At 46.6% G+C, this 13,313-nt stretch overlaps 1 protein-coding gene across 1 annotated transcript in view; it reads right to left on the reverse strand.

Annotated features, from left to right (window-relative positions):
- LOC8039133 (serine-protein kinase ATM) overlaps nt 1-11,092 on the reverse strand; it is a 397,758-nt gene extending 386,666 nt beyond the window's left edge. The window contains exon 1 of the mRNA XM_040208992.3: nt 10,655-11,092. Within this exon, the coding sequence (XP_040064926.2) occupies nt 10,655-10,732 (78 nt within the window). The 5' untranslated portion in view covers nt 10,733-11,092. The remainder of the gene's footprint in view (nt 1-10,654) is intronic.
- Between the last annotated feature and the right edge of the window lie 2,221 nt (nt 11,093-13,313).

Genomic DNA, 13,313 nt, shown 5'->3' on the forward strand with positions numbered 1-13,313 from the left:
CGCACACGGTTGCCGCGAAGCTGTAGCAAGTATATTGTAAAATAACGGTTCTAATAGCTACCGCAAGTTTACACGTAAATCTCCAAAGTATACAAACGAATTTATCAACGGATTGGAAGTAATGTCTTGAAAACACCTCAGTCACACGTCTCCGAAGTGACACACGCACATGCAAGGAACCGAGGTTATACACATGTAAAGAACACAAGAGAGGAATAACTTAGTCGATTTCACCAGTAGCAGGCCTCAACGTAGCCGCGGAATACAAATACAAAAACAGCCCCCTTCCTTCAAACGACAAAGATGTCTTCAAATTGACATTCCTTCCTCATGTGGCTTTGGTATGTATGCAGCAGTTTACGCTTGAGCTTCGTGACACAAACACAAACACGGTGTTTTAGTCCGCAAACGACCAAAACACAACAGTCCATGTGCCGGAAACCGCCGATAGACGCAGCCAATTCTCCAAGTTGCTTACCTTGACGCCGAATGTCAGGAAACTGCAAAAACTATGAAGGTTTGGCGGGCCTAAATTTACGTCAAAAGTCACAGGAAATGCCGTCTCAATCCGGACATTATCACACTGGCGACAGTCATAGGTAATACACTTTGTGAAACCACACAAAAACAATGCATTCCTTGGCGTATCCACAAGTACCGAGGCCAGTCAGACAGAACGAGTCGGGTGGACTTGGACACAAGCACCGCTACACAGCAGTGAAGGGTGGGACATCACTTTTTTTCAGAGTTTGTCAACTTATCCAATCCAGTAACGTTGTCTGCAACAACTCTTCGGTTGGGGCTTGGCGGTGTTTTTCACAGGTTGGGCACCTGCTCACAAATACCTCAACCTGGCTGATTGCAGGCCACCATGCAGACTCTCGCCCTTGATAGACATCTGACAATCCCCTGGTGTCCTATGCGAAGGAGTTTGAACACTTCCTGGCTTAGTGTGGAAGGAAAGATGAGTCCCGTAGATCTGAGCAGGAGCCTCTTCACTACTCGCAGTTCGTCGGCCACGCTCGTAATTTCCGTACTTCTGGCGTTAATGTCTCTGCTTCGGGACATTTTGTAGCACAGTAGTGCATGACGAGTGAAGTCGATGCGTCTTTTTGCAACTCGGCTCTGGTCTTGTTCAGCATCTCTGTCGAGACTGGCAGCTACTGGATTGTCAAAAGTTCATACTCTTCGATAACTGAAATGAGGTTCTCACTGTAGTGGTTTGCGTGACAGCATGTCAGCGGTGTGCATGTCCTTACCGAGTATGTGCGATATTGTGAAATTATAATCAAGTACTCGCATGCGAAAACACTGGAGTCTCGGTGTCGTTTCGTCAATCCGCTTCGTCGAGAACAAAGACAACAATGGCTTATGATTGGTCTTGATGTGGAAACTGAATCCGAGTACGTACATTCTGAAATGATTGCATGATTGAAATGATCCATGTTGAAGCGAGTTCTTCGTTTTCTACCTGAGCATAGTCTTACTCTGTAAGTGACAGCACTCTGGAAGTGTATCCCACTGGCTAGCACTTCCCTTCATTGTCTTTTTGGAGGAGCATGGCACCTAAGCCATACGATGACACATCCGCTGCTATTGTCAGAGGCTTCCGAGGATCGTAGTAGCAGAGAACGGGAGTTGTCGTCAAGTCTTCCTTGATCTCCTCAAACACCCTCTGTTGAGGTCCGTGCCAACACCAACTTGTTTCATTGAAAAGCAGCTCTCTAAGTGGTTTTGTCTTTTTGGCCACTCTTGAAAGAGACTTTACTAACTGATTTACCCTACCCAGGAATGATCTGAGCTCAGTCGTGTTCTCTGGGGGTAACATCTTCCTGATGGCTCCCATCTTCTCAGGACTGGCGGCAATGCCACCACTGTTCAAGACATATCCAAGAAACTTGACACTTGTCTTCCGAAATATGCACTTGCTTGGATTAAGAGTCATTCCAACTACCTTGAGACGCTAAAACACAGTTACGAGCTTAGCGTCATGATCTGCTCTGTCCTTTCCAAACACAACTATTCCCTAACACGACTATGTCATCTTGGTGGCAAGCTTCTCCAAGCAGTCCCTCCAGGATACGAAGCATTTCTCTTTGGAAAATCTCTGGTGCTGTTGCGATGCCAAAGATGCAGGAATTAAACTCTCCCAAACAATGTGATGAATGTAGTCAGATCTTGGGATTCCTTAGCAAGCGGTCTGCCAGTAGGTGGCATCCAGCTTACTGAACAGTTTGGCGTTTCCTACCTTTGCCAGGTTTTTCTTCTACTGTTGCCGTGATGACTCTTTCCCGGATGACCTTCTGGTTTAGTTGTGTATAGTCAACGCAGATTCAGATGCAGAACAAGCCTCAAGGTAATAAGGTACTATGAACATTTAAATATTACGGCTTGAGCAGTAAGTGTAGAAGCTTTAGCTTTTGATGCCCCACCCAACGCTAGTGCAAAATGCAGTGCTGTTTGAGTGTTTATCATTGTGCGATATGCGTATTTATATCATATTTTATACGTCACACTCCACCATTTGCATATTTTAATGTTTTGCACACCACTAGTTCTCTGTAATGCCGAATTAAGGCGCAGCTCTTCAGTAGGAAGAGTGGAGGCTGCCACAGACTGCGCATCCCGGCCATCGCTGACCACGCCAAACACTAACTGGTGAAATGCCTTTCACTGCCCTACTCTGCTTGTACGTGAACTATGACTGTGATTTAATTTACCCGCGGGTCTTGTAACACGGTCAGGAGTGACTATTCTTTCTACATATTTTTTATTTGATGAAGTTCTTTTTCTTTTTCTCGTTTTTCTAATTTGGTTTGGACGCACAACTAAAAGGTATATCAGAAATCCTCTGTCTCGTCCTTCTTGCGAGGGCAAACAGCTCTTCTGCAAGAACTTTCCCACATTGGCGTTCACGACAGGACGAGACAGGGTGAATGCTGTTTCTACAACAGAGGATGAATACGAAAGAGTTATTTTCACTGGGACAGACGATCGGTCTTAGTGGAGACGAGTTGTGCAAATGGGTAGACGCAGAACGGGCACGGGAGCGGGATGAAAAGCTAGCAGAGAGAGAAGCGACAAAAGAGAAGCTAGACGCAGAGCACGCATTAGCTGAATGTGAACGCGAACGCCTAGCCCTGAAACAGCAGACTCTTCATCTAAAGCTTCGGTTGGCAGAGATCGGATAAAAGAGAGACGAAAGCGGAGATGTCCAGAACTTCACACGAAGAACGTGGTTAAACTTCCACGAATCTCATGATCAGTCCACAAAAATTCGTCCCAGTTTTCGATGAGGAAAGGGATGACCTGGATGCCTACCTACAGAGGTTCGAGCGGGTAGCCGTAAATCAAGAGTGGCCATAAGATAAGTGAGCGACAGCTCTCAGTATGTGTCTCAGGGGTGAAGCTGAGCAGGCAAAACGCACCCTACTTCAGAGATTCCGCTTTATCGCCGAGGGATACAAAGAAAAGTTTCGCTCATCGAAACCACAGAATGGAGAAACGGGAGCCCGATGCACATCACGTCTTGAGGGGTACCTCGATCGCTGGATCGTGATAAAAGAAATGCCCAAGACATATGAGGCAACGAGGGACCTCATCATATCTGGAAGGTTCTTGAGTAACTGTCAACCGAAGCTGGCGGTATTTGTAAAAGAGAGAAACTGCACGAGTCTGAGTGATCTAGCAGAGACGTCAGACGACTACCTAGAGGCTCAGCAACTTTCAAACTTAAGTCAGCAGGGAACAGAAAATGTCGGGGTTGGGGATTCAGAGAAAAGGTACACGATCAACACTGGGGCAAAAGAGAAAACCCCGTTGCATGATATGTAACAGAGTAGGACACAAATCAACGGAATGACGATTGCGGCCAGGGAGCCAGAAGTTTTGTTGGTTTTGCAAGAATGAAGGGCATGACACAAAAACATGTCCCAGTAAAAATCAAGACAAGTCACAAGCATCGTGCATTATCGCACCGCAGGATGCTTCAACAGCAAAAACAGGACGCACAAAATAACAGCTCCGAGGTTGACGCGCAGACACATATGGTCAATGTTGTTCAGAACCACCCTAAGGTTGTCTCCATGGACCGTTATGCCCATCTGTGAGGGCAGTTTGGATGGGAAAACTGCTGTAGTTCTCAGGGACACAGAAAGCAACACCGAGGTGGTACGACGTCAATTAGTGCCAGATGAAGCCTTTATCGGGACTGAAGAAATGATATATCTTGTGGATGGATTGTGTCAAACCTTGCCTGAGGCTAGAGTTTACATCACATGTCCATGCTTCAGTGGACAGGTAATGGCCAGGTAATGGCCAAGGTAATGGACATGCCGCTGTACAATGTCATACTAGGGAATGTTGCAGGATGCCGACTACCAGGGAATCCAGATCCAACTTGGCAGAATGAGAGAAATACTCTTCCAAAACAAGCCTTGAATCAAGTGAATATGGTAGCATCTACGAAGAGGAATGAAGAAAGGCCAAGCATATCACTGGAGGGTACAGAGATTTCCAGAGATGACTTGAGTCAACGGCAGAAACTTGACCCTTCTTTGGCAATATGCTTCGACAAGATCGGACAGACTCAGACCTCAAGTGGTGGACACACTTATGAGTTCTATTAATCTAAACATGTGCTGCTCCGACGATATACCCTCACATTTGGGAAGAAGTTCAACCAAGAGGTTGCACCAAAGGACCTATGTCATTACATCCTGAGCGTGGCTCATGAAGGGGCAATGGCAGGTCACCAAGGAATTAAGAAGACCACAGATCGCGTCTTAGAAGCCTTTTTCTCGCCAGGTGTTCAAGCACAGATCAAGAGATTTGTGAATTCATATGATAAATGCCAGAGGGTAACCCTTAAGGGAAGGATAGCTAAGGCACCTCTGGGAAAAATGCCTATTATTGAAACGCCCTTCAAGCGAGTGGCGATTGACCTGACTGGTCCCTTCTCGCCATCGTCAGATGCAGGGAACCGTTTCATTCTGACAATGGTCGACTGCGCAACAAGGTACCCGGATGCCGTGGCACTTCTATTGATCGACTCCGAAACAGTAGCCGAAGGCTTCATCTACATGTTCTCGGCACTCTGGTGCCACAAGAAATATTGAGTGGCCAGGCTCCTTCATTCATGTCCTCTTTGATGAAAGATGTATCCCGACTCCTGTCTATTGAGCAACTAACCACCACGCCTTATCATCCCACGTAGAAAAGTTCAACGGGAGAAGCAGAGAAGTTCAACGGGACTTTGAAGAAATGCTTCGTAAAATCTGTCAAGAGAGGCCACGACGATGGGATTGTTACCTCGCTCCACTTTCGTTTGCGTACAGAGAGGTCCCACAGCGTAGTCTGGGCTTCTCCCCATTCACGCTTGTATATGGCAGACACATATGCGGTCCCATGACCATCCTAAAGGAGCTCTGGACCGACGACGAGCTCACAGAAGATGTCAGGACAACCTACGGGTATGTCCTAGACTTAAAAGAGCAGCTAGAAGAGACAATGAAACTTGCGCATGAGAAACTTGCCGAGGCACAAGAAGTGCAGAAGCACTACTTCGACAAGAAAACCAGAGATTGTCAACTGCGAGTGGGTCACAAAGCTCTGATCTTGCTGCCTACAACCAAAAACAATCGGCTTATGGCTTGGAAAGGACCCTTTCCAGTGATTGGAATCAAAGGAAGTCATGACTATGTCCTCAACTTAGGACACACTCAGAAGCTCCTTCATATAAACCTGCTCAAACGCTATGAAGAGCAGGAAGATCATGAGCAAATCCCTACTCAGACATGCGCCTTTTTTGCCATCGAGAAAGAAAAAGATGGCCTACTGTCAATTCCGTCCTACCGGAAAGCGCAAAGTTCGAAGGAGGCTGTCATCAACCAACACCTTCCTAAAAAGGAGAGGAAACAACTACAGATCCTACTTCAGGAGTATGGCGATGTGTTCTCAGATCTTCCGGGAAAGACAAACATTCTTGAATGTGAACTTCAACTCACGAGCAATCCTCCAGTACAAATGCCTCAGTATCCCATTCCCCTAGCTACGAGAGAAACGATTGAAACCGAAGTAGAGGAGATGCTACGATTAGGAATAATCTAAAAGTCGTAATCTCCGTACCGATCACCACTAATTTTGGTATGTAAGCCAGACAGTACTTTTCGGTTGAGTGTCGACTTTCGTTGTCTCGACAACATTTTAGTTGTCAACAACATTTTAGTTGGAGATGCAGAACCCATACCCCGTACTGACGACGTGAAACAAGAAGTTTTTCTCGATGTTTGACTTGGTAAAGGGATACTGGCAGATAGATACCTCTGACGGAAGAGTAGAAACCATTAACAGCATTTTCGACAAGTACAGGTCTATACCACTTCTGGTATGGCCTTTTGGACCCAGAACAGCCTTGGCGGTCTTCACGAGACTGATGAGGAAGCTCCTGGAGGGAATACCTCACGCCCAGCATTATATTGACGACGTACTTGACGCCACAGAGACTTGGCACGAACACGTAACGACCTTACAATAATTTGTTCAAACATGTCCGCCAAGCGGGACTAACAATCAAACCTAGTAAATGAGAAATGGGCATGGAAAAAATCACATTCTTGGGTCACGAGATCGGGAAAGGGCAGATTAGAGCCATATTTGACACAATAGAGAAAATCATGAAAGCGAAAAAACCGGAAACAAAAAAAACAGATCCGATCCTTCCTTGGCTTAGCTAATTACTATAGACAATTTGTGCCGGCTTATGCTGAAATTGTACAACCTTTGATTACAATGACAAGGAAAGGGGAACCCCACAAGTTGCGATGGACAAGAGAGAGAGGGAGTGCTTTCGAACCTCTAAAAGTTGCTGTTTCTTCGAGACCTGTTTAGCGAGTCCCGGATCCCACAAAACAGTTCATCTTAAAAACTGACGCATCGGAGACGGGAATGGAGGTGGTCTTAATGCGAGAACACGACGGATTGCTACATCCGATAGCCTACGCCAGCAAACAATTTCTGCCACACGAGCAAAAGTATTCTACCATACAACGTCAGTGCTTTTTTTTTTATGGGCTGTTCAGAAATTTCATTTCTTCCTGTTTGGCAAACTATTCATGGTACAAACAGATCACCATCCGCTTCAATATTTGAACTAAGAAAGATAGCTGAACAGTCGTGTGCTGAGCTGGAGTCTTTTGTTACAGGAGTATTCTTTCACAGTTGTTCATATTAAGGGAAGTGAAAACATAGGCGCAGACTTCATGAGCAGGGCTTGAAGTAGCTGAACATTAGCTGGTCAATTCACACTGTGTTCCGCTTGTACATCTGTGCTCACGAATACTCTTTTTCTTTTTTCTTTTAAAAGAAAACAAGAAAAGTGTGAATGGGGGGTTGTGTGATGAACTGTATATAATAGACTAGCGAAACCAAGTAAGCAACGCTGTGAAAAGAAGAAATAGAAGAGGGAGTAGGGCCAGCACGAGAAAAAGGGAAAAGGAAGAAGAGGTGAGGAAGGTCAAGGTGGAGGCAAGAGCAAACCTCCTTGGAGCCGTTACCCAACCTGGGGAGACTCGACGGAATCCCGAGATGCCGAGGGCAGTTCGTAATCGGCGAACCCTTGGCACCTCAGAGCAGAAGACGGCTGCCACGAGGAAGAAGGAAGCTGTGTGCTCTACGACCACAGACTGCGCATCCCGGCCATCGCTGACCACGCCAAACACTAAGGAAGTGTCTATTCTGCCGGCAGCCGGCACAATAACCGGGGGGAAAAAGTGCCGGCAGTAGTCGCCTATTGGGTCTCGTATAAAACGGATTGTAAACACGCCTATTCTAAGCTGTGGATTAGCTCAGTGGGTAAGATGAGCACCTCATACACAGCAGTTCAATCCCCCAAGAGAATTTTTTTTTTCTTTTTTTTTTTCGGAATTTTGTTTTTTGTTGAGGTATTAGGCGATATTTACGACATCTGTCTTTTCGAATTAACACTAAAAAAAGAACACAAAAAAGAAACACGAATGTTGTTGACGAAACACTTCCTTTTTGGGGGTGAATGGAGGACAGCGGGGCTTGGGCCGGCCGGCACGCCGCCGCGATGCGGTGGTACTGGTGGGCCAAATAGGTCAATATATTTCTAATGAGCAGCCGCAGACTGTCGCCGCTAAAGGAGGGGGAGGGGGGGGGGGGGGGGGGGCTATGTTAACGAGCTCCCCACTGATACACGCGCCGGAGGTGACTGCCGGTAGAATTTCGGAAAAATTATTCTGCCGGCTGCCGGCAGAATAGACACTGCCAAACACTAAGTGGTGAAGTGCCTTTTGCTGCCCTGCTCCGCTTGTACACAAACTATGACTGTGATTTTATTTACCCGCGGGTCTTGTAATACCGTCAGGAGTGACTATTCTTTCTACATATTTTTTCATTTGATGTTCTTTTTCGTTTTCTCGTTTTTCTAATTTGGTTTAAACCGCATAACTAAAAGGTATATCAGAAATCCTCTGTCTCGTCCTTCTTGCGAGGGCAGACAGCTCTTCCACAAGAACTTTCCCACACTGGCCTTTGTTTTCCGGTTTTTTCAACTATTCAAGCGCATTCATTTTTCTTGGGGGTTATAAACATATTCTAGACTGTCAATGCAAAAACTAGCACAAAAAGTGCCAGTCAAGTGATGTTTGTTTTACACAAGGTACACAAAAATCTGTTGACGACTCCGAAGTAGAGAAAGCACGAGAGCAAGCTTGCTTGAGAAACGACTGCAGCGTTGGAAATATCTAAGCGGATACGGCAGCAAGAGGGCCAAATGAGGGAAATGGGAAAAAGCCAAAAGCCGGCACCTGCCGGAGGAGCGGGAAACGCGCAACTAATGCACAGGACTGCCCTATTCTCCCGATAGCTGTCTCGGACTTCAGGGGGGAGAGGGGAGGAATGAATGGTTTTACGACTTTCATCAGTTGTCCGCATCCTAACCGCCAAATTCACAAACCTCACTCCAATTGAAACGTCCCTCCAATTCCTCAAGGAAAGTGCGAAGTCTGCCTATCCGTTGTTTCGATTGGCCAGTGCTGGTCCTCGCGCCTTCCTTGAGGAAGTGGAGGGGTGCCTCACTTGGAGTAAGGTTTGTGAATGCGGCAGCAACAGACACGCGCGGTGCTATCACCTGTCCACGAAGGTGGGCAGCCACGGCTTTTTCAATTTTCTGCTTGTTTTCTTTTCAGCCACGTACGTCCATATCATTTTAAAAGAAAAGCATGTGTTTCATTGCTTTCAAACTCAGTTGTCTTCTTTTCATCTGACACTCTGTTGCGGTCTTTGCCCGAACACAAGGATATGCTGAAACATATGCAGGCCTGGAGAGGCTGACATCTGCAGCAAAATTGTAGCCTGTATATGTCCCAAAGTGACAGGAGCAGTGCACAATACATACCCTGCACTTACGTCACATCATCCATTTCCCACCACAACTGAACAGAGTAAGGGGAAAACTGATTTTGTACACATTTTGAGTGATGAATTAACCTTCTATAATTGAGAGCGAGAGGAGCGACTTTTGGGCAAATCTGGGACACACAAAGGAGAGTCCAGGTGCGAAAAGCCTTCCTCGTTCCCCTCTTCTCTTGTGGTTGTGGGACAGCCAATGTTATTAGATTAGCTCAGTTAAGGACTCGCCTCCCGTTGTTTGATGCGCCGAACAGCTGCTATGGGAACTGCAGTGTGTTCATGGAACACATGTTTCGAAGCAGAACATCTAATGGCACTCCGGCTCTGCACTATTGAGCACACAGTTATGAAACGAAAATCTTGATGGCACTTCACATGACTGGAGGTTGAATGAAGTGAGGATGGGGGGTAACCCCTTCTGCGGGAGTTCCGCAACTGAGGTAATCTAGCAATGCTGGGGAGAGCTGATGTGGGATGAAACGTTGCCGAGTGCTTAGCCACAGGGGCGGATGCAGGAATTTCCTGAGGGGGGAGGGGGGTCGGGTGTTGGTCAGCATACCATATGTTTAGGAACCCCCTCCCCCTCTCCTTCGTTTTACGCCCTAAAATTTACACAAGCAGAAATCAAGAGGGGGGTCAGGTCATCCGGACCCCCCCTCTGAATCGTGCCCCTGCTTAGCCATCCCTATTAAATAGTACGAGTAAAGTGCGAATTTTTTTTTTTTTTCGCTTTAATTGTTGGCCAAATGGTATGTATCTATGCACGTTATTGAGTTCAGTGTGCACTAGTATACTCACATACATGCTATTGTATCTATGCTAATTGATCTCACTTTGGGAAGCTCGAGTTAAATTATTTGAATTTGCATATTAAAGACTGTGTTTTTCTTTTTATCAGTTTCTCCCCAAATAATTGCCCCCCCCCCCCCCCCCCCCCCCCCCTGGTATAGCCCGTTTTCTTCGAGGGAAAGTGGCAACCCTACGCTGATGCCCATGTTCCAGAACTAGCTGCTTGATTCATAGCTTTTTCTGAATTCTTGGCTAGAAAGCCAAAGTTTGAAACATGAATAATGTAAGAGCATTGCGTTCGAGGCGCTACGAAATGTCAAGCGATGGGACGGAGATATGATGTCAACTGCGCGATCTACATCACTTTTCCGTCTTTTGACATTACAAAGGTCGTGTCCAGAAACCCGGCGTATACTCGCACACAAATACATACTCTGCGTTCCGTAAGCTTGCTTGAGTGAAGGTTTCTTAGAATGTTGTGCAGCTCGTAGAGGCTGCTCATGGCGCTCATGGTAACCCAGGGACGCCGCTCGGAGCAGGCGGCTTAGCACAAACAAAGATGCGTCGCTGCCTTGGCAGGTACTCTTCGGCTCTAGTCAGAGGTAACGAAGACACAGTAAAAGCGCCACGTCGTGCCCATATCTCACGTCGGGCTGCTTAGTTTACTTTTCAAGTCTTCAACAACTTGGCAACGGACTTCGAAGTTCTCACGTGTTTCAAACGTACGACATCCAAAGGCGCGCTACCGACGCGGCCATTCTTCGAGTAGTTGACTTGGTCCGCAAAGGCGCTAGTGATGTGCCACGAGTCTACATTCATTCAGCATGAGTCAAGCTATTCTTCTTTTTACTATAAAATAAATTTTACTGAACCCACGTGTATTTAGAAACTGTAATGTGTTGGTGCATATCAATGGCGGTCGTGTTATTCGGAGCGCAATCCTTTGATCCGCGTGTTTCGCCTAGTTTCGCCGACAACATGGCCGACAGAGCAGCTCGGCGCGAGTCACGTGGTACTCAGGGTTCCAAGAGGCGGCCCGCTCTAAGGGAGAACACATGGAGATCGACTCAACACGGCTGATCAAAAAATAAACGCCGAGTTCACACTTTTCAAAACTAGTCTGTCGTGAAGATGGTAAAGCACTAGACATTTTATCAAAGTTTTAATATTATTGGATGCGTGTGAAAATTGTGATAAGGCAATTTCCATGGCAATAGCGTTTGAAGCAGACGATTGTTTTGCGCAGCGGAGATGGACTTAATGGGGATTGGCCGGAGCGGGTCACGTGAATGGTGTGACGTCGCCGCGTCGTCTGCTGCATGATGCCGCTAAAGCTTTTTTTTTTTTTTTAAACAAATTACGTTATTACATGGCACACAACTTCGCGAAAATTATTGTAAACTGTTCCTTTATCATGTCAAAAATTATTGTCGTTCCGTACATTCCCAAAATATTTAAGAAACGGCGATTTTCTCACGTTCCCCGTGCATTTGTGACCGGAGTTGGAACCCTCGGGCGTTCGCCGCTAGTCGCCGAGAGATGGCGTTCGCTCTGCGCTACTTTACTGAAAGAGGGCGAGAGAGAGAAGGGGAAAGGACTACCGTCGCTTTCCCCCTTTCTGATTCTGTAGAAAGAGTGAAATTCCCGCATGAGAGGCTTCGCCGGTGTTGGGTGTCTGCTGTGCCCAAACTTCGTTCGCGCTTTCTTTTCTGTTTTAAACTCGCAAACTTAATTAAAGCCAGAGGCTTCGATGGCAACAGTCCCCCGGTCATCGGGATACCATTGCTGGATCACAGGGTGCACGAATAAAAACAGAAAGCATAGAATACTGTCCGAGGACGTATGTAGCTTGCAAGGAATCCGGCAAGGCGAGAGCGGCTGCAATGTCTTTGAGCTCCATCGCTTTCCACATGACCCCTGTCTCCGGCGGCAGTGAATTGCGTCCGTAAACCGAAAAGGCGTTTCCTCAACGCCATCCTCTCGACTTCGCTCGGAACATTTCGTGAATGGAGCGCGCACCGAACGCTGTACCGCCGATGAATATGGGGTACGCTCGCAATGTGCGTGCGAGTTTTCTCATGATAACTGCTGTTTCAGCTTGTAAAATTTCGTAACTGAATTTATCTTAATAGTGATAATTTGCAGTGCTGACTGACTCGATTTTATCATCTACAGCACTTAGTTGAAGGCTCATTTCTACCGCCGGGTGAGGCTGGAAATTGTTAAAAACGTGGTTCTATTACTTTTTTTTTTTTTTTTTTTTAATCGCGATCTCCTGCGCGATACTAAAAGCCGGCAAAAGCGCTCCTTGGAGTGCCGCTGATGGGTTGTTTCCGTTGACTTAGGCGCTTTGAGGCGCTTGATAGTCGCTGCAGGGAACGTCTCGTGTGTTGCGATCTGCGTTTTCGAGCCCAGTGTGCACGTTTCTTTGTTTGAGTCATGGCATCCGCCAGTGTGGCGACGGAGGGAACAGCGGCAGCGAACGTGCCAGCTATAAAAATTGGAGGTAAGTACCCAAAATATTGCATCAAATAGTAAAATAATTTGTGGCTGCTTCGAGGCTTTCTGCGGTTCGATAAAATTACATCTAGAGCGTCTTCGTCATTCATTCACAATTAAATATAAGAACAGGGACACGAAGATAAAAACAGCACAGCAAGACGATATGTAGCAGCTCCGGTCGTTTTCAAAGTTAATTGACGTTCCCGTTTCGTGTATCGCTTGTTGATTACAACTAAAAGCGGCTACGTTGAAATAGGCCCATTGCAAGCAAAAATGTATAAATGGTTCATCATTTCCAGTCATGCGGAAAGCAATGGAGCTTAAAGACATTCCAGCCGTACTTGCCTTGCCGGATTCCATGCAAGCTACATAGATCATCGGACAGTATATTCGACGCTTTCTGTCGTTATTCGTGCACCCTATCACCCAGCAACGGTGTCCCGATGACCGGGGGACTGTCGCCATCGAAGACCATGGCTCTAATTAAGTTTGGGAGTTTGAAACGTAGAAGAAAGCGCGAACGAAGTTGGGGTACTGCAGACGCCCAACACCGGCCAAGCCTAGGGAGCCTTCATGAGCGCACATGAAGG

Source organism: Ixodes scapularis, unplaced genomic scaffold, assembly GCF_016920785.2.
Source record: "Ixodes scapularis isolate PalLabHiFi unplaced genomic scaffold, ASM1692078v2 PGA_scaffold2__306_contigs__length_199485367, whole genome shotgun sequence".
In the NCBI taxonomy this organism is placed as follows: domain Eukaryota; kingdom Metazoa; phylum Arthropoda; class Arachnida; order Ixodida; family Ixodidae; genus Ixodes; species Ixodes scapularis.